Source organism: Cucurbita pepo, chromosome 8 (genome assembly GCF_057944985.1).
Source record: "Cucurbita pepo subsp. pepo isolate OVF chromosome 8, ASM5794498v1, whole genome shotgun sequence".
Taxonomy (NCBI): domain Eukaryota; kingdom Viridiplantae; phylum Streptophyta; class Magnoliopsida; order Cucurbitales; family Cucurbitaceae; genus Cucurbita; species Cucurbita pepo.
This window is the reverse complement of record NC_141805.1, coordinates 8,789,122-8,810,297: the sequence shown is the minus strand read 5'-3', so window position 1 is coordinate 8,810,297 and position 21,176 is coordinate 8,789,122. Positions and strand designations below refer to the sequence as shown.

General features: G+C 35.9%; 2 protein-coding genes across 6 annotated transcripts; one reads left to right on the top strand and one right to left on the bottom strand.

Moving 5' to 3' along the window:
* The first annotated feature begins 1,087 nt into the window (after positions 1 to 1,087).
* NS1 (Class II aminoacyl-tRNA and biotin synthetases superfamily protein) lies at positions 1,088 to 9,764 on the top strand. The gene is made up of 15 exons (XM_023684910.2): positions 1,088 to 1,578; positions 2,113 to 2,181; positions 2,830 to 2,940; positions 3,884 to 3,988; positions 4,951 to 5,088; positions 5,197 to 5,277; positions 5,469 to 5,546; positions 5,637 to 5,705; positions 5,810 to 5,884; positions 5,994 to 6,077; positions 6,217 to 6,303; positions 7,042 to 7,137; positions 7,221 to 7,295; positions 8,212 to 8,338; positions 9,481 to 9,764. The coding sequence occupies exons 1-15, from the start codon at positions 1,189 to 1,191 to the stop codon at positions 9,594 to 9,596; spliced, it is 1,701 nt and encodes a 566-aa protein (XP_023540678.2). The 5' UTR covers positions 1,088 to 1,188; the 3' UTR covers positions 9,597 to 9,764.
* Positions 9,765 to 10,553: 789 nt separating this feature from the next.
* Positions 10,554 to 20,147, bottom strand: LOC111799641 (protein transport protein SEC16A homolog). 5 transcript variants are annotated; one of them, XM_087126176.1, is made up of 15 exons: positions 20,010 to 20,147; positions 19,710 to 19,856; positions 17,778 to 19,586; positions 17,224 to 17,550; positions 16,629 to 16,760; positions 16,418 to 16,540; positions 16,096 to 16,263; positions 15,692 to 15,817; positions 15,472 to 15,606; positions 14,672 to 14,799; positions 13,648 to 13,756; positions 13,238 to 13,555; positions 12,989 to 13,144; positions 12,552 to 12,856; positions 10,554 to 11,601 (listed from the first exon to the last, which is right to left on the bottom strand). In XM_087126176.1, exons 3-15 carry the CDS (start codon positions 19,452 to 19,454, stop codon positions 11,070 to 11,072), a joined length of 4,236 nt encoding a protein of 1,411 aa, XP_086982302.1. In that variant the 5' UTR covers positions 19,455 to 19,586; positions 19,710 to 19,856; positions 20,010 to 20,147; the 3' UTR covers positions 10,554 to 11,069. The 5 variants fall into 5 exon arrangements, with proteins under 5 accessions (XP_086982302.1, XP_086982299.1, XP_086982301.1 ...); XM_087126173.1 differs by having other exon boundaries at positions 17,778 to 19,856; XM_087126175.1 differs by having other exon boundaries at positions 12,989 to 13,141; positions 17,778 to 19,856.
* Positions 20,148 to 21,176: the final 1,029 nt, after the last annotated feature.

Here is a 21,176-nt window from a genome sequence, read left to right as displayed (position 1 = left end):
TATATATATATATATATAGTTATAATTATACATGGTTATATCGGGTAAAACTACATACAGTAAACTAAGGGTGTGAGTTGTACAATCCTAACAAATGTTTAAATAAAAATTAAAGTACTATTTAAATAAAAATTATTAATAATAATTGTCGGTTTCAACCAATTGTGTCTTCATTTTTCAATATCTTATCCATAAAAATATCGAAACTAAGATATCAGAGTATACTAATAGATCTCGTATGTATTGGTTAGTATATCCGAATTTCTGAAGATACATGTGTTGGATGATGAAAGTCCCACATCGACTAAGTTAGGGAATGATCATGGGTTTATAAACAAAGTGGAAGCCCAAAGCAAAGCTATAAGAGCTTAGGCTCAAAGTGGACAATATCATATCATTGTGGAGAGTCGTGTTCGTCTAACATGGTATCAGAGCGATGCCTAAACTTAGTCGTGCCAATAGATTGGTAACTTCTCAAATATCGAACAAAAAGGACTCCAATTGGTAACTTCTCAAATATCGAACAAAAAGGACTCCAAAAGAAAATGAATCAATAGTCGTGCCAAAAGATGACTGAGACTCCAAAGGAGTCGAGCCTCGATTAAGGGGAGGCGCACTAAGTTAAGGAACGATCATGGGTTTATAAACAAAAAATACTTTATCCATTGGTATGAGGCATTTGGACTCCAATTGGTAACTTCTCAAATATCGAACAAAAAGGACTCCAAAAGAAAATGAATCAATAGTCGTGCCAAAAGATGACTGAGACTCCAAAGGAGTCGAGCCTCGATTAAGGGGAGGCGCACTAAGTTAAGGAACGATCATGGGTTTATAAACAAAAAATACTTTATCCATTGGTATGAGGCATTTTGGGGCTTTCCCCATTGGTACGAGGCCTCTCGACAATATTATACCATTGTGGAAAATAATATAGACGTGTATAATTAATAATATTTATAAAAAAAATCTCTCAAATTTTTTTTTATGTTTTTTACTTTAATTTCATAAAATTTGAATTTATTAATGAAAATAAAGTATAATGAAGAAAATGTAAAAATAGTGAAAATCTGTTAAATGTATACACTACCGCAGCAGCAGCCGCATCAGCGAAGGTCAGTCGGGTCCGCTCGTGGGAGTGGATATTTACACAACCAGTAGGAGTCACACACGGGCACAAACAAGCCTTCAATGGCTGCCGCTATATCGCCGGCCGTTTCTCTCCGCTTCAATCCCTATTCAGCTCTCCGTCTCATCACCAGATTCCCTAAAAAACTACCACTGCACATTCTTTTCCCGCCAATTTCCCGCCGCCACTCTTCTGATTATTTCCGGCGAAGTTTTCGCACTGCCGTCTCTGCAGCTCTCTCATCCGGGGAAGCTACGGGGAAGACGAAACCTGAAGTTTCTGATGTTTGGAAGGCCTCGCTAGGGGAGAAGGTTGGGGAATTCAGAAAGAAGCTGAGGATATCTGAAGTCAAGGGCGGACTCGATGAAGGGCTGGATAGAGTAGGACAGACGCTCATCGTTAAGGGATGGGTTCGAACTCTTCGGGTTCAGAGCAGCGTTACGTTCATGGAGGTAAGGTCAGGCTATTCGTGATGTGATAGGGATTAGTTTTGGAGGCTGAGAAATGCAGGATAGGAAGTTTGAGATTTTCTTTTCTATTTCCTTATCCGAATCATTTTCATTCATGTGGTGGTAAATTCTGAATGAAAAACTGGAAGATAACATTGCATTAACCATATGAGAATTGGCTTGATAATTCTTGGCCAGTCTAGTATTCTTAAGTTGTAGCGAAAAATCGCACGGCATCATTGAATGAAAACACCGTCGAATCGCATGGTGGAGCTTCTGTTATTAGCACAGTCGTAAATTTTTTTAAAGCTCTGTTTTGGTTCCATGATGATTTTATTGGTTTTAGCAATAACAAATTTAAGAGATTGGGGATATGAAACAGAGCCATCATTGACATAAATTTCAAATGGGGCAAAAGAAAAAAATGGAAACATAAAAATTGCAGTTTTAGATAGGGGATTGGATATGGATTGTTGGAAGAATAAATATTGTTTTGTATCGTGATTATCTTATTGCCTCGTTTTTTCTTGCGCTTAGGTAAATGATGGCTCATGCATTTCAAATATGCAATGTGTCATGGATTCAACTACAGAAGGTTATGATCAGGTATTCAAGTCAGCTAAATCTGGTACTTAAATAGTTGTTGAACTCTGCTTATTCTTTTTTTTTTCTTTAATAAACAATGTCAATAGCAAGCATATCCATCTTTTGAACCTAAGAAACTAACTATCTTGTAGATATTGAACTTCGAATCAAAAAATAATACACGAGAAGGCTAGAGTATATAGGAAACTGTTTGGGGTTTGAAATATGCATATTTTTTGTTCTATAACTAACTTGCCTGATTGTTAGAGTGATCAATCTTCTCTCTTTCATTTTCATTTTGGTGGTTGATATTTTGGGAGGATGATCGTGAAAGCTGTTAACTAACAGTTGGCGATAGAGAATGCAGTTATTTACGCACTTACCATTTATTTAGATGATCATTTTATTTTCCTTGTGACAACTTTTTTTAAAAAAGAAAAGGCAATTTTGAAGATCTACAGGTATCTGAACGAACTGTTTTCTTCTTTTGCTCCTTGGAATTTTGTAGTCGAGAGAGTTAATAAGGATAACAAAAAGAGGCTCCATCAACTGTAGTAGACAATTACAAAAGAAGTTATATCATGGACACCGAGAGAGGCATTAGGATTTCTTTTAATAGGTGTTTTCTTGTCTCTGTGTTCTTATTCCAGTTTTGGAGTTTGATGGCAGGTTGAATCAGGCTTGATCGCAACTGGTGCATCAGTCTGGGTGCAAGGAGTCATGGTTGCCAGCCAAGGATCAAAACAAAAAGTGGAACTGAAACTCCAAAAAGTTGTTATGGTTAGTACTTCTCATCCTTTTTTCTCAAGTAGTTTTGGCTACAATCATTTTTCCTGATCACGAACTGCAGTATTTGCTCATATAATACATACATCCAGAAAAATGGTGATATATATTTGAACGGCACAAGAAAAAGAATTTATTAGTACAAGGTATTAGTACGTTGGATTAACTTCATTGAAAAGGCGGTGACCATATTCATATGCGTTCGAAAGGAACCTAGAAAGAATGAAACAATTGCTAAGGGTCCATTGGACAACCATTTCTATTTTCGGCTTAAAATTTTTACATTAGAAAGTTATTGAATAATGCCTTTTTTATTGTGAACTTTAAAATTGAAAAAATCAATGTTGCTTTGTTTTGACTTTTCTAATCGATTATTCAAATGGACAGGCAAGAGTGTAAAAGGAAATTATATTTGAAGAAAGAAAAGCAGGGGAAAGCATGATGGAGCAGGGGAAAGTAGTGAAGAAAGTGAGTATAGGAATGGAGATGCGTACAAAATTAATAGGAAAAATGTGAGTTGAGAGAAGATAATAAGATAAAATACATGGGTAAAGAGAGATTGGTAAGAGAAGGGCTACGTTATTGGAATAAGATTCTGTGTCCCTTAAAAAAAATCTAAGATATCAAAAACATTTTTGAGGAATGGAAAAGAATAGCTATCAAACGTATTTGATTTTAAGAAAAGTGAAAGTTAGAAATGGAACGGTCTTCTAATAAGCTTGGATACTTGCATCAATAATTTGCTCTTTGCCTTTGTCAGTACATGAAAATGGCAAACACAGTTTCTTTTAATGAAGTAAAAGTTGAGCTATTGAATTTACTTTCTTACTCTATTAATGGCTGATAAATTATATTTGATATCATGTACTTAGACTGCATCATAGACGTTCAAATTCAGAAAACATTTCCCCTTGTGTTAATATTTTCTGTATTTCAGGTTGGCAAGAGTGATCCTTCCTATCCCGTCCAAAAGAAAAGAGTTAGCAGAGAATTTTTGAGAACCAAAGCTCATCTTCGTCCAAGAACAAACACCTTTGGGGCGGTATTGTTCTGTTTTTTATTTTTATTTTTTTATTTAGTATAGATTCTAGAATACAAGGCTAGGGTGCTACTCCTGATATTCATGAAAAATAAAGGTTTCAATTGTCTAATTCACCAAAATGAACTATTTTGACATCATGGAAAATTTAGGAATGAATGGAAATCTTAGACTTTTGTGCTTTCTGATGTAGTGAATCAATGGATCAAATGTCTCAATCTTTGTTTTTTTTGGGGGGGTTAAAATGTTGGAAGTATCATTCCTCAAAGAACATCTTTTCCTGGTGAAGATATTGATGAAACCAAAGGAGACACAAGGACATCCTCTTTTCATACGTCCTAATGATTTGAATTGTTGGATATCATTTTTTCATGGCGCTTGTATTATTCTTGGATCTTTCATAGGTTGGGAAAAGAAAACACGATGTGTTCACTTTGTTGACATAGATTTAGAGGGAAAAGTAAAACGACAGATGAATTATGTGAAAGCATTTGTACGGAATTTGTGTTTGGAAATGAATTCTTGCCTCTTTAATAAAAGTAAGGAAAATGGATGAGGTCTTTGGCTTGGAAAAATTTCAATGCATTTTTTGTCTAATAAACTCAAATATAAGTGCCTTTATGTTAACTTTTAAAGGGAGGTTGCCTCGTCAATATATGTATGTATATGTGTGTATATATATATATATATATATAGATATGTATGTATGTATGTATATGTGTAGAAAAAGTTTGTTTCCCTCCTAAGTTTTCCGTTAGAAGATCTTTTAATTTTGCTTTGCCTCCTCCGGGTGGAGATTATTTATGGATTTCCTCTATGCTACTTAATTGTCACGTTCTTGTTTCCTGAAAATTGGTAACTGATCAAAACAATTAGTCAGACAAAATTTATGTACTGGCTTTTGTTTAACAATTTTTATGAACGGTTGTCTAATCAATCAGTTTGAATATTGAGGTGTGGTATAGGTTGCAAGGGTGAGGAATGTTTTGGCATACGCTACGCACAAGTTCTTCCAAGAAAATGGATTTGTTTGGGTTTCAAGTCCTATTATTACAGCATCAGATTGTGAAGGAGCTGGTGAACAGTTCTGCGTGACTACTTTGGTAGGGTCTAAACTTAGAAAAGCCTGGAATTTGTATGTTCTATTCAATATTCTTGTGGAACATTAGATTTTTTTTTTTTTAAAAAAAAACTTTTTCTGGTGGTGACAGATCCCAAGCTCTGGGGAAGCTGCTAATTCTTATGTGGGCTCCATTCCAAAGACAAAAGAGGGATTTATTGATTGGTCACAGGTGAGTTATTTTGCTAACTTAGGAAACAAGCCTTGAATCTAGTTATATTATTTGTCAACCATCTTTTTGATTCTTACTGATGAAATTTATGGAAGATGTTAATGAGTTATTTCCAGACACTCTCTTTGAAACTTCTCCGTATTATTTTCTTTGCAAGCATTTAATTTATTCCTTTTCCATTTTTGTTTAAGGATTTTTTCGGGAAACCAGCATTCTTGACTGTCTCAGGGCAACTCAACGCTGAAACTTATGCTACTGCTCTCTCTGATGTATAATTTTTCTCCATTACTGGTTCTTGTTTAGACATGATGGTGGAATTAATGCAAACTGCTAATACTTTGTTCTCAAATCTTTCACAGGTTTATACTTTTGGACCGACATTTAGAGCAGAAAATTCCAATACATCTAGACATTTAGCTGAATTTTGGGTAACTAGTTTCGCATTTGTTTAATTTCCTACCAAGGTCAGTTCTGCAAGTTTTCATATGTGATAAGAAGCATCTTAAAGCAACTCTTTTACTTTATTCTTTAGATGATTGAACCAGAACTTGCATTTTCTGATTTGGATGACGACATGGCTTGTGCAACTGCATATCTCCAGTATGTAGTACGTTACCTTTCATGACTATTGTATTGTCTTAGGTTGTACTTGATTGACAAATATTTGGAAAGCTTGGATTACTTAATTTCAGAGTGACGAAAGCTTTTATTTCTAGGTGAGACATATTCTTGAAAATTGCAAGGAAGACTTGGATTTCTTCAATACATGGATTGAGAAAGGAATTATTGATCGACTGACGGTAGGAACTCTTACCATTACTTCTAGACCGTTAACAGTTATTTTCTTTATATGTAGTGTCTGTTGAAACTTTGTTTACATCTATCATCTATGCCAATTTACCATTGCCATACATTTTTTGATTTTTGTGTGCTCTGCAGGACTTGGTTGAAAAAGATTTTGTGCAGTTGACGTATACAGATGCAGTTGAGCTTCTTCTTCGAGCAAATAAGAAGTTCGAATTTCCGGTAGTGCCCACTAGTTTTATTACACTGAGCTATAGAAGTTCTGGTTCCATCTTGCACTCATTTCTCTATGATTCTATATATTGCACATTGGTAAATATTGATAGAATTCGTTTATTTATGTAGAGATGAACATACTCTATGATTAGATAATTTGAGAGATATCTAGTTCTCTTGACTCGGTGCACTCTCTCAACCATGATTTCTTTCAAAACACTAACTGAGGTCACTCCTTTTTCAATCATGATTAGTCACAGTGGACCTGCAATCATTCTAACTTCGCAGCAGATATATCCCTATCCTTCTTATGACCATACACTTACATAACAAATGGCCTATTCCATCAAATTCCTTACTGGGAACAAACTGTTTTAAAGGATTCTTTTGTTGAATATTACTTAAATTTATTTGTTTATTTCTTACTAATCTAGTTTGGTTCATTTCTTCCCAATCTAGTTTAGTTTTGGTGAATTATAGCATTGATATGCGAGTCAAGTTGCTTTCGTGAGTGTTATCGCTTGTTCTTGCCTCTCAATTTTTTTTTTTTTTTTTTAATATTATCGGGCCAAGTTGATAAATGATATAAGATGTAACTGCCCTTGTTTTTTTACCATGTTACACACTTGGGAATCTCTGCCTTATCATTGGTGCTAATAAATCAAATGGCCAAGTATAGTAATTGCTGTGCATTGTAATGTGGTCATTGCTATGTTGATCTCAAATTTTCTAAAATTTTCTTAGGTCAAGTGGGGTAGTGATTTACAAAGCGAACATGAGCGTTATATAACTGAGGAGGCATTTGGTGGATGCCCTGTAATAATCAGAGACTATCCAAAGGTATGCTTTTCTTTGTGTTTTTAATCTTCCGAATATTGATCAAAGAAATTACACTGATTTTGCCAATTGATGTAAAATTATAGGAGATAAAAGCATTCTACATGCGGCAAAATGATGATGGAAAGACTGTTGCGGCCATGGATATGTTGGTTCCTCGGGTAATGTTAAAGTTATAATGCCAATATATCTCTTTACCTTCCAATGGGAATGTGTTGTCTTTTTATCGTGTAACTTTTTGAAGGAATTGACTTCCAGGCATCAGCTTAGAAACAGTATGAATAGTTGGGAGAAAAGTCTAGTGGGTTATGTGGTTTCCAATTTTTGACTCTTATGCAGTCATCTTCCCCGTTTTCACTTCGTTCTTTAACTCTAGCGTTTGAGATAGAGATCCCTTTTTCATACCATTGATTGTTTCTACGCTAAAATACTATCCTTGTATTGTAAAAGACCAGGAATGCGAGGATAGTGTAAAAGGCCGTGAATGCAAGGAAAGATTTTTTTTTTTTTTTTTTTTTTGATATACATATAAGAATACGCATAAGTAATTGTTGCAATTTGAGTCAATAATTGATGCCATATGCAAGCCATTCTACAACCGATCATCATCTTCATTGTCATGTGGGGCTGCCTTCTCTCGATTCAACATACCTTAATTTTTGTTATTGTGTCGAGCAAACTTATTTGTTATTGGTTCTACATTACAGTTGGTTTGTTTGATTAATTGACGTTCAGGTACTTATTGTATTTGAGAAAGAATACTTGATTGTATTCAAAATTTGGCAGCATGTTATTATCCACTGACCATTAATAATGTCCAAAAGAAGTTAGTACTTTTCTCGGATTTTTTCTCCAATTTATTATGTGACAATGGTGTGGGTATAGCTATAACTAATCTAGTAGCTTTCCGAGAGCATTTCTATGGACATGCAATTAAATGTTAATAATTTATTTTTCTTGTGATTACTTCTAAATATGAGAGAGACATCTTTTATTCTACAAATCCTTATTGTTAAAGTGAAGGTACCATATGAAGTTCTAATGCTCTTTTCTTTTTCCCCAACTCTCTCGCTTCAGATAGGGGAGCTTATAGGTGGAAGTCAAAGAGAAGAACGGCTTGATTATCTGGAAGCTCGTCTGGATGAGTTGAAACTCAATAAAGACAGCTACTGGTGGTACCTTGACTTGCGTCGTTATGGTTCAGGTTAGAGCTGAAGCCCTCATGGTTGTGATATTAAGTTTGTTTTGTGATTAAAGGAAAAAAGGGCAAAAATGAAACAAGGAAAAACGTTTTACTTTATAGAATAATGATGTGTGTACGTGTGTGTGTTTGTGTGTGGATGTGTGTATTTTCCATTTTTCAATAAGGATAAAAGATAGGGGCATTAGAAAAAAGAACCGCCCTAACAAAGGGTCCAAAGAAACAAAACAAAAGCAAATTACAAAAAGTTGCTTCAATTGTTATGAGTTAAAAATAAAAGATGGTTGCAAAACCTTCTGGACAAATGCCAAGAGAGGCATTGAATGTATCACATTTGAAACCTCCTCTTAAGAACGCTCTAATTTAATCTCTCAAGCTAAGTATTCTTTAAGATAGCCAAAAAAAAAAAAAAAAAAAAAAAAAAACATTTGAAGAACCTGACCCCTTTCCTAACAAATTCCCTCCACCAAAAGATCCTTGCATTCTCTGATAGATAGGGCTGAAAGAATGGTGGGGACAAAAAGGATAGGACGTGATTGTCATTAGTAGGAGCCCGAGAGTTTGCCTACACGAGTCATTAATATTTGGAATGAGACAAATAATCAGTAATTCAATATCGAAAGAAAATTAGGTAAAATGCGGAATCTGTTTCTTAATTCAATTGAATCTTATATTAGCTATCACAGAAATTTCAAAACTCATCACTTTCGTTAAAGCTAACTATTTGAGGATGAGATAGCAAGGTGGTCTTTTGATTTCTTCACCGTATACAAGCCAAGACTGCCTATTTTGTGGTGGTGGTGAGGGGAGTAAAAAAAGACGAGATCATCTAAAGCCTGAAAATTTTTCACCACCGGTGATGAATCTATGTCGATTTCTTAGCTAGGAAATGAAACAAACATGCAGAATTATATAGTTTTTGTAGGAAGGTGAAATAATTTGCACAAACTACTTTTTTTGGCATCAAATTTACAGCTGGGTTAGTAAGAGGATGGTGTAGGCAATAATCATTCTTGAGAGCATATGGCATATGTGATATTCCTGTGATAATTTTGGTACTAATTTCAAGTATGAACTCCAGTGCCTTGAAAAGAAAGAAAAGAAGAGAAATGATTACATTGTAACCAAACCTCTTTGTGTTTCAGTTCCCCATGCAGGGTTTGGTTTGGGCTTTGAAAGGCTTGTGCAGTTTGTTACTGGAATTGATAACATAAGAGATGCCATCCCATTTCCTCGTTCGCCTGGTTCTGCAGAATTTTAATGGAAAAATTGTTCAGTAACATTATCTTGCTTTTACTCGATTCTTTTATTTAACACCCTTCCCCCCTTTTTATGGAACATGTTCTTCCTGCTCTTCATCTTTGTATTTCCATTACGTTGACACTTGACATTGAGAAAACACTGCTCTATAAGTCTGAAGGTTACAAAACTTGTGTTGCATTTATTCTATACATTGTAATAAATCATTTTTCATGTAAAACTAATGGATATGTAAAACTAATGGGTTGAATCAAATGCTTTTTCAAGCTCAATATCATTCTTAAAACTTTTACGAACTTTTACGAAGTTGGTATTTATGGATATGTAAGAACAACAAAAGTTTTTTTTTTCTTTGGAGTTTGACTATATTTAGTAGTGGGATGTTAACAGATGTACTCAAGTAAAAAAAAAAAAAAAATGTTAAAAAGTATAATATTTACCGCCTAGACCTTTTTGTCCAAGGTTTGAAACTTAGTTTTTATTTGCCTATATTGTTCTTCTAATTGGTATTTGAATATAAAAAATAAAATTAAAATTTCAACCCATTTTAAAAATACATGTTATCAAAGTTTAGAAATTCACATTCCATTCAATCAATTAATTTCAACTCTAATAAGGACTATCTAGAAACCAATTTAAAAACTAATTAATGATCAAATTCAAACTATGAAGAACTAACATTGTCACTTCTGAAATAGAATTTTGAATCTTAAAAACCGTAAGTAGCATTGGTCTTAAGAACCAGCTAAATTGACTAAAATGTATTTCCCACTTAGAAAAATGTTTTAAGAACACTCAAAGATTCTCATCCATTTTGCTTGTAAGACGATGAGACTTGATAGTCCATGCATGTAATAGATGACAATGTCTTCAACTATGAACCAAGTTGAAAGCAAATTGCAATTTTAAGGAACTCATGGTGCCAACCACTAATTTACTATAATTACCGGACTAAAAATTATAAAAAAGGAGAGAAGCAAATCATCTTATTCTTCACAATTCAGTACATTTTTCCATCTTGATGATGTTCAATTTGAAGCACCTTAAGGGCCATTTTCTAGTTTCAGAAAAAACAGGGGGAGGGGGAAAAAAAAATAAACAAATGAACTGTACAGTGGTGCCAAGCAAGGCCTTCTTCTGTCTTTGCTTTAATGTAAAATACTAGCTGCTCCAGAAGTATCGTACGTTGGAACTCCTAGGAGAATAAAATGAACCGACTGACATCTGAGCATAAACATACAGAGATTGTCGACTATATTTGTGTTCACAAATTTCAGGGTTGGGAACAAAGAAATTTCAGAGAAAACAAAAAGGGCACATCCTTTCTGAGGACTGCTTTTAATGAACTCTATATATTCTGGTGCACGACTGACCTTTTTATGTGGGAGAGATGCAGGCACGGCGTTTGTTGCATATGATGAGTATCTGTGTGGATCAACTAAGGAACAAAACTTGGTATTTACATGTTAACTACTTAAAGTTCCACCTCATGGAGGTCATCTCCCATGCCACCACCACCACCATTCATCAGCGTGTGCACCGAGGGTGGTGGTTCACTCGGCATAAAAGATGATGGGGGTATGCCCAATGCTTCACCTAAAGGTTTAAGTCCCGTTGGTTTACGAGGGGGGCTAAGGGCATCACTGAAGTTTGCACCACTCCATGATGCGGTTCGTCGGGAGTTGGCTACTAATGGACCGTTGCCACTTCTATTTGCACCATTGTTTGACATGTTTCCCATGCTAGGAAACCTTTGCATAGGCATAGTAGTTGATGAGGGAGTAGAAAATGAATCGTTTGTGGTGGATGTTGAAGGATGTTCACTGGTCGTGGTGTCCTCCTGAGAGGGTTCTTGTATCGTATCCTCTGTAGGTTCAGTTGACATTGCGGGACTTGGAACAAAGAACTTCGCATTGGCAGCAACCTTTGGCTTAATTGATGGGACGGGAGGCGACTGAAACAAGTTAGCTGAGCTCCCATTGCCTTGGTTGAAGGTGTCAACGTACCTAACAAAACCACACAAGTGCTGAGTTTGGATCATGTTCTTCATTCAATAACTAAAAAAAACGGGACAAATGTCGACTTTTAACATAATATTTCATTTATGAACTAAGAAGGGAAAACAAGCCAAGAGAGAAATTAAATCACTTTCCTACATTAGTACATTTTTCCTTTGTTTTCATTCTTTTGATGGAGATCAGTATGTCCACAAATAAATGATCTTGAAAATTCACCAAATAGCAAGTAAATCCTAGATACAACCACACCATTTCAAAGCCTCACTATGTTTATGGTACTCCATTAGCAAAAATAAATAAACAATCTATACCACTGACTTGATGTTCACTGTTCATAAAGGAGAGCCATTACCGGGAAATCAGAGACCCCTAAAAACAAACCGCAGGACAAAATTTACTAATCCTGTTCCCATAAAACATATGCTACTTGACCTTATTAGACCTCTAGAATTCATTCCTACAACATTCCAAACATAGGCATTAGATTCCCAATAACCCCATTCCCATTCCTAACCGCCAAATGTTTAACTGGTTTGTCTCTAAACAACTTGCATTTCTAGTGCCCAAACTATGCACCCTAGGTGAATACAATGCCTGACAGTTCTCCCAAAGTATTCATTTAACTATACATTCACTGGTTAGTTTCATGAACCTAAGACTCAATATCCAACTATTTCGTTATTTCCCCACTCCTCTCCTTTCTATTAATTTGAATAATAACCGAACGTTCCATTCTATAATAATCCCCTTGGCCATTACAAGGTTACACTGTTGACAGAAATTATAAACCAACCCACAATATCACTAACTGTAACCATTTTAATAAGTTTCAAGGAGTCTCCCTAATGTTGAGTTTCAAGAAGCCCACTAAATGTGAAACGAGAAAAAATATTTTACACTAAATGAAATCACGAATTAATTAAACATTGAAGTAGTACCTTGAACGAACACCCATCCGTCCACGAGCTGAGAATTGGTTTGAACTTGGTGGGATCGGGGGGATTCCGGAACTATTTTCTACAGGAGTCGGATTGGGGGTTGGAAACTCCACATTTCCATCACTGGATGGTGCTTCTTTCTTTAGTACAGATCTCAAGTTGTAATCAGTTCCACCGTTCTGGAATGTCGTAGTTGTAGGAGGTGGTGGTAGGGCTGCCTCTTCTGCAGGAGATTCAACGCCTTCCTCAACCCATCTCTTCAGCTTTTCATCATAATAAAATTTATTCTTCTCACCCAATTTGGCCTTCAGTAATACAACCCAAAAAAAGAAAAAAAACAAAGTTATTTGACGGATAGAAAGATACTCGCAACCAGATTGGGGAAAAAAAAACAAAGATCTAATGAGGAAAACCTAAAGAATCTGATATGTAACAACCTGCCGATCCGCACGAGGCCCCAAGACTAATCCAACAGTCTTTTGCAATAATTGTGAACCAAAACCAAAACGAGCAAAACGAGATGCTCTTGAATCTGATGTTTTTCCTTGACCATCAGCTGAAATTGATTCCTTTGAAGAACTGCTATGATTCTGCTGCAAATAATAGAATTGATCAACTGATCCAGTCGATAATTATTAATTTTTTCAGCAGTGACAGGCAGAAAATGAAAATTACAAACACCACACCTGTCTTGGAGTTCTGCCAAAATCTGGCTCTGAAACACTCCTGTTCGAAACTGTCATTTTACTGCTATCGGTAGTCCACTCACTTATGGGTTCCATAGAAGCAGATGGAATTAAGGATGACATTGCCATTGTTGACTGACTAGTTGATACTCTGGGGACTACTGGTTCGTGATAATGTTCATTACCATGAACATTACCATGTGAGTTTGATGGTGCAGGAGGTGGTAACCCCCCAACAACACGATGTGCAGTACTGTCAAAAAAGTTGAGCAATTTTCCTACTAATTTTCCAGGGGCTAAATTAGCTGTATATCCACCCTGAGAGTTGTGTGCAAATCGTATGAACATTTGTTAAAACTGCCTTCAACAGTTTATGTCTGAATCAATGAAACAAAAAGTGGGATAAATACCTGTTGATGTGCTCTAATCCTCTCATCAAGAGAAAACAGCAGCTGCTTCCACGTTTCAACTTCAGGTGCACGGCCAGTTTTAAGTGACTTCAAAACTGCTTGGCAGTACCTGATTCAAATTCCACAGTGCGTGATATTTTTGCTGAATTCGAAAAATCATAAAATTCAAACAAATCCTAAAATCATCGGTCATGGTGATAAGGAACCTTGATAGTCTATTTGGCCACTGTCAAAGGACTAGATGACACTGGAACAGAATTTTTTTATTGATTGTATATTTAATTGTGTCCAATTCATCACAATAGATGTTTTTTTCTTTTTATTTATTTATTTATTTATTTTTTTACAAGAAATGTAGCATGATGGATAGTATTCTTCAGCAAAATTCTTTAGATAAACAATATGTCTTATAATCCGGAATAAATAGGCTTACTCTTCAATTGAATTAAAATTATAATCCAAAGTCAACTACAGATTAGCTTTGTTTGGAAAATCTGAAAATCTAGACATGATTGCCATATCATAAGAAAAAAAGAAGATTAGGGGAAGAAGAACCAAGTCTTTTGTAGTGAACATATTTGCTCATTTTCACCACTTAATCATATTATCATGTTTTATCATACTAACTACTCTACCTCGGAGTTCATTCTCCAGAGCTCCATTTTAATCATTAGCTGGATTCTTTCCAATCTTCTTATTTTATGCTTTTCTCTGGGGTACTAATGTTAGAGCTTTTCAGGGGTCCTCAAGGCATTTTTAAGTGAAATTGAATAAGTTACTTCCTATTTCAAATTTTTAACTTCAAGATGGTTCTTCCTCTCTCTCTCTCTCTCTCTCTCTCTCTTTTTTTTTTTTTTTTTCTTTTGGTTTGGAGAGACATTTCGAGAGCTCTTTCAAATGATCTCGGTTAGTCGTAGAGACTAAGAGGATCTTCATCTTCTCCTTTTAAATTTTTGTTTTCTTATTTGATATATAATCCTCATCCAAAGGGGAAAAAAAATGTAAAACCAGTTAAGGCACTTACTTCAATGAGTCTGAAACTTTCCCCACTTCCGCTAACATGTAAGCATATATGAGCTTATATGGCTGAAATGGTAGAAGGATAAACTGGGAATTTCCAAGAACTTTGGAGTACTCGTATAATTCAGTTCTCTGTTCAGATATAGAAAAGTTTGTAAGCATATATGAACTTATATGGCTGAAATGGTAGAAGAATAAACTGAGAGTTTTCAAGAACTTTGGAGTACTCGTATAATTCGGTTCTCTGTCTAGATATAGAAAAGTAAATTCTGTAGAAACTTCTAAAGTGATACCAAGAGAATAAAAGGAAATAAGTGTGTACAAGTACAGAGCGTTTGGGAATAATAGTGAAACAGCATTGGTAAGATACGCAAGAAAGGAAAATTTCAATACAGCAAATGCTAGAGAGGAGGGAATCCCGACATTGTATAAATAAGAAACTTGGACACATATGAATATGACAAGAACGAAGAGACCTGTTATTTTCTAAAAATCTAGGATACATGCATGACAAAGAAAAGGACATTAGAGTACATGTTATTAACTAAATATTTTCTTTATACAAGAATGAAGTCTGAAGTCAATCATTTATGTGTCTTATATTTCTATTCTATGTCAAATTCTAAAAATAAATAAACAAAAATTTGAACACTCTTTGCTCATGCGTCTGATAATTGTTTGTCGTATGGCTACAGAGTATCCTGTTATTGTGATAATAAGTGTTCAAGACATGCCCAACAAGTGTCATACTAGGAACTTAAGTGTTTGACTGATTGCACTTCATGGAATATATCTAATGAATACCTGAATAGCCTCTGGGCTAGCATAGGTTCGAGGAAATTTCCAGTGATCAGCTCCAATAAGACAGAGTCTAGCACTGTCCGAATATGACTCAAAGTTTGCCTCCGCAACTAAATAGCAAATGTGAGCAGCAGTTATCTGAAAATGTTCCCCAGCCACAATTAAGGTTACAAGACATTCAATAACAACATCAATCACAAACATTTTTCAGAAAGAATCTGACCTCACTCCTTTCCTTCCATAAGGAGTCTCCAAGATGAATAATTACAAGTTCATCATCTTTTGTCCTGTTGGCAGTTATCACTGCTAAATTTTCTTCCCAATCATCCAGCATACTATTTGCAGAAAACTGTGAATACGACCCAGAGAACAACACATGAGCTTGTAAGGCAAATACCCAAAAGATTACGTCATATATCCTGAAAAACTAAGAAAAGTTGATCTTCTCCACACATCTAGCTTAACAGTCACTGAGACTGCTCTCCGATTATTGAGTTGGTTTCCATTTCATGAAGAGGGGAAAAAAATACTATCCATTATAGCACCATAATTGAATTAAGGGATAAGACATGACAGCAACAATGCTGAATATATTTTACTACGCAAATCATCTTGACCCTACATCACCTGTGAAGAATTTTGAGCCATGCTACCACCCAGAGGATTGATGCTAGACGTTGTATCTGTAGAAAAAACTTCAGCAGGTTGTCCAGCAATAAGCAGGCATAGAGTCCGCAAAGGTGATCCAGCTACCAACTGCTTAAGAGCCATTTGCTTCACAGTATCAATGTAAAACTGCAAAATTCAATAAGCCAGCTTACATATAAGAATTAAAAAAAGGAGGAGTTTTCACCAAAGTAGATAAATTTGAGAATCCAAGATATACTCTAAAAAGGATAAGTCGCAAAGACAATCCACAAGGAAAAAAAGAAAAAAAAGAAAAACAAACCTGGTCACCAAGTTGTGAAGCAAGAACAAGGGCAGGTCCCCATAACTGACCTTCTTGTGCACATTGTAAAGCCTCTTTCTTTCTACCGGATACAAGATAACTCTGAACCTCAGAAGCAGTTGCCTAGATCATGCACCAAAAAAATGTTACATCACCCAGAAGATAACCTTGTTATCATGTATTTGTTTGAGAAAGCATTATGAATTGATACCCGCATTTGTCCTTCAGAAGGCAATGTCTGCAAGCAGTGGCGGCTAAGAGAATGATAGTTATTGAATTGTACGTTATTCATCTTAGCAGAAGCAAAAAGAGTGGCAACTGCTGATTCTGGATTATCACTTTCCTGATAAAAGTACAAATACAAATTAGGATGAAATGCCGTTGACCTCAAGTGTTCATTGAAGAACAGAAACTAGAACATTTCCCGTAGGCATAATGTAAGGATAACTCAGACAGATGCAACAATAAGTTGAAATCAACCAAAGGGAATTCTAGAACAAAACTATGAGAAAGAGATCTGCACAAGAAACTAGACCTTTAATTCAAGGAATAATTAAATATATACACATCCACACATTACTCTTTTAAATTAATACTTTGTACGCACATATATTGGTACGAGAGAAAGCTATTTGGAAGAAAAAGCAATAGATGAGAAGTCTGCAAATAAAAAGTAGATTTTTTTAAAAAAAAATATTAAAGACTCGCAGTACACATTCATAAACGATTGTTTAATAATAGATTGGTGTGTGTGTGTGTGTGTGTGTGTGTGTGTGTGTGTGTGTGGTGGGTGGGGGGCAGTTTACCCGTAACACAGTGTCTGTGCCAAATGGCGATCGAAGTTTCCCATAATGCTGATATCCTATCTTAAGCAAATTAAGGAGGAGCCTCAATGCTTCGCCTTTTCTGTAATCCATTCCTGATGTTTCACAATTTGCAATCCTTTCATCAATCCATTTCTGTAACTCTTTACTCCCCACACTTCCACCAACCAATGGACCAGGAAAGGACTGTTGGCAAAGAGCACTAAAGTAATTATTTGCACCAACATCATTGCCAAAAGCATTGGCATTAGCGTTACCCATGACAACTTCCATCAAGTTCAAGACAGAAATTGTCCCTCCAACAGGATCCTTCACAAGTAACAAAGACAACTGATCAGAGTAGAGTTGATGCATCCAAATGAATAAATCATAAAAGTTCTTTAATCTAAATATGCAGGTAGTGGGACATGATTAATTTGCTTGTGATGGTGTGGTACATATATATTTATATATATCATCGTGAAATATTCAAAACCAGCTTTTGCAACAGAGGATTTTCAAAAAGGAAATGGACAGAGAAAAAAATGAGTCCTAACCTGACTTCCATAAGTTGAGTTTCCAAATGAGCTGCTGTCTTTCACCACTACAAGTTTACCTCCAAATCCGAATGTTACCAATGCATGTGGTGGACGTCCAGCAGAAGATCTTCCAATATTTGAAGCAAAAGAAGACTGATGACCTCCGTGAAAAGATTGTTTAAGATTAGTCAGATGTGTCTGATTGCTATAGTAGTCACTCGATAGAGGCATATGTTCATGCTCCTTTGAATTCTCCTGATGAAACTGATGGCCATAATCCATAGTTGAGGGAAAGCTATTTAAGCTGGTAGGTCCATTGACCTCATTACGACCTTGACTTGGTTGGAAGTATGATGGAACTGTTCCAAAAGAACTAATAGACTTCTGCTGCTCTTTTTTTACAGAAAAATCAGGACTTGTAGACCTATCCAGTACCTGATTTCCACCAAAATTTGGGCCAGCCTGAGATGAAACACTTTCAGCTTGCCAAGTAGTCGAACTCTGTTGATTTTCCTTATGATAAGAGCCTGTCAATTTATCATCGTGGCCTTGATTATCAACACCACTAGATCCATATGTGTTAGGTTGCCCATGAACGCCATAAATACTACTGTTGCTATAATTATAGCTGTTCGGTGATACATACCCGTTGTCATTATCCTGAACATGAGCTTCATTAGTTGATTTAATTGATGAATTGTAGGATTCCAAGGAGCACCATGCTTGAGCAATTGTGTCATAATACCAACCAGGGTATTGAGGATCAAAATACATATGTTCAGGGTACCCAGTAGTCCCTTGTGATACCTGATTAAAGTTAGAAACATCATCTGTCGTGCTAGTCTCAGTTACAGTCCCTGCAACAGACTGAGCAGTTTGTAAATAAGCAGCCTCAGTTTTCGTGCCGGAAACGTCAGCCCATTCCCCGTTCAAATTGGCATCAAAGGTACCTTGGACATTTGCGGCTGCAGCAGAGTCCTCAACCTGATACCATTGCCCAGAAACTGAATCAAACTTCCACCCTGGATAGAGATTTTCCCACTGCTGACTGCTACTTAAATCCTGCCCAGCCGAAACTTGATCTGTGGATCCTTCATAAACTTGCTGATCGGTTTGATACTGCACATAATTAACAGAGTTATTTGCATAGTTCTCGTCTGCACTAGATTTAATTGTTGCTGCACCAGAAACTTGATCTGTGGATCCTTCATAAACTTGCTGATCGGTTTGATACTGCACATAATTAACAGAGTTATTTGCATAGTTCTCGTCTGCACTAGATTTAATTGTTGCTGCACCATTCAAATTATTCTCCAAGGACCCACCGGGATTCCCTGCTTCATTAATACCCAAATCATTGAAAAAATCCGAATACGATCCAAACCCATGCCCCCAATTCTGCGATGAATCAGCGTAAAACGAACTCCATCCAACCTCCTTTATTGCCGGACCAGCAGATTCATCGCTCTTGCTCACCAACGAATCTGACGTCGATTCCGATGCAATACCATCATTTCCCGATTCCATCACACTAACGCACCCGACAGAATTAGAAGAAACCAATGAAGCCTTCTCCTCTGCATGTGCTCCCACCGCTCCTGGATCAGCCTCCACGGAACCCTTCTCCAGCACAGCTTCATGCTCACGGTCACCAACACCACCAGAATCCTTGAATGTATTGTCCGCATCATTCATACTCAGGTTGGCAAACGCCTTGGCATCATCAGAATCACTTCCATCGAGGAACTTGGATCCTGAATCATCGGGCGCCACAAAATCATCTTCCACCAATTTATCAAAGAAATCTTCATCCGTCTGATCCTCCACCTGAAATGGAGGAGGATTGGAAGCCATCTTTTAAACCCTAAATCCAACGCAACGCGTAATAACCCCGTCCAAATTCACACCGCTGCCCACTAAAGAACCCAAAAAACACTTGCGAATTCACACCTTTACCAATTCGATTAGAGCTACAACCGCAACATATACCAAGAGATCCAGCCCCTAATGGCTCAAATACACCTCAAAACCACTTCCCCCAACTACGCAAGCTCCAATCCAACACATCCAACCCTAAAACGAGCAAGATCTGGCCCTCTGAAACCTCCCCAACGAAGCAACGTCAAATCAAATTACAAGGATTACCAGAAACGAAAAAAATAGAACACAAACCTAAATATCTACTAGAATTCAACGCATTATTCGAAACGAAAAACTGCGAATTCTAACAAAAAAAACATAATAACTTACAGATCTACAGATGGATACGCAAGGAAATGGCAGGGACAGAGAGAGAGAGACAGAGAGAGAGAGAGAGAGAGAAAAGAAGAACCCTGAAATTCGCACCACCCACCCACCTTGAGCTTCGGTGTTTTTTTTTTTTTTTTTTTTTTGGATCAATCTCAATAATTTTTTTTTTTTTACATATTATTTTCGTCTTTTGTAATTTCATTTTCTTTAATAATTAATTACGTGTTATGTACACGTGGAGGTCCATGGTTTTTCCACGTGGATATTTTTTCGCATTTCCTTATTTTCCTATTGGCCTCCTCACGTGGGATTCTTTTGCGTTCTTTTTTTTTTTTTTTTTTTTTGTTGATTAATTATTTAATTATTAATTAGTGGAGTTTTTTTAAAAGTGGTTTTATTACCAAACTAAGTGGCTATTAGATAATGATCAATAACGTTTGTTATTATGGTTTAGCTTTAAATTACTTATTCGGTCGCCTATTTTATTTTTAGTTTTTTAAATTTAATTATATTCCAACCTATTTTACAAAACTTTTTAAAAAATATTGTAATAAATTTTAATTATGTCTCCAATAATTTTTTTAATTTTTAAAAATTACAAAAATTAGAATCTTAACACACATTAAATATGTGTATTGCTCAAATCCTCACTTAATATATTTTAAAAATTCTTATACCAAATAAATAAATAAATAAAAGATTCATCTACACTAAAAAGTCAATTTCAAATCTTCGTTAGGAGATAGAGACTTCATCACTCATCACCCAATGAACTAACTATCTGCATGCCACGACAAGTAGAGCTATTGTGGCAAGCCCTGTAATTTTATGGGTCTCGAAAAGAGTCGTTGAAGTACATTTTTCCATATTTACAATTGACATAAACGAAAGTCATGTATTATAAAATAAGGACTTTATCTCAACGTGGGATATCACAATAAAAGTTGGATTAGGCCTTAGCACCATCAATTGATTCTACCGACAACCTTAATCCCTTAAAAGAGGTTACTTTAACACGACCGCGAAAGTAATAATAATTGCAACATAAAAATAAGAATCAAACCATAAATGTACTAGTTTAGTAGATTGTTTTTTTTTTATTTTTTTAATTTCATGCAATAAAAAAAATGTTGCCTTCCAGGCTATATCACGTGAAAAACACGTGCT

Bases quoted from the DNA above. Each gene is read 5' to 3' on its own strand.
- NS1 (XM_023684910.2), top strand. From the start codon at position 1,189: ATGGCTGCCGCTATATCGCCGGCCGTTTCTCTCCGCTTCAATCCCTAT. The intron at 1,579-2,112 runs GTAAGGTCAGGC...TCTTGCGCTTAG, and splicing joins GCAGCGTTACGTTCATGGAG to GTAAATGATGGCTCATGCAT. The intron at 2,941-3,883 runs GTTAGTACTTCT...TCTGTATTTCAG, and splicing joins AACTCCAAAAAGTTGTTATG to GTTGGCAAGAGTGATCCTTC.
- LOC111799641 (XM_087126173.1), bottom strand. From the start codon at position 19,613: ATGGCTTCCAATCCTCCTCCATTTCAGGTGGAGGATCAGACGGATGAA. The intron at 15,607-15,691 runs GTCAGATTCTTT...GAACATTTTCAG, and splicing joins TATGGAAGGAAAGGAGTGAG to ATAACTGCTGCTCACATTTG. The intron at 14,800-15,471 runs GTATTCATTAGA...ATATCTGAACAG, and splicing joins CTAGCCCAGAGGCTATTCAG to AGAACTGAATTATACGAGTA.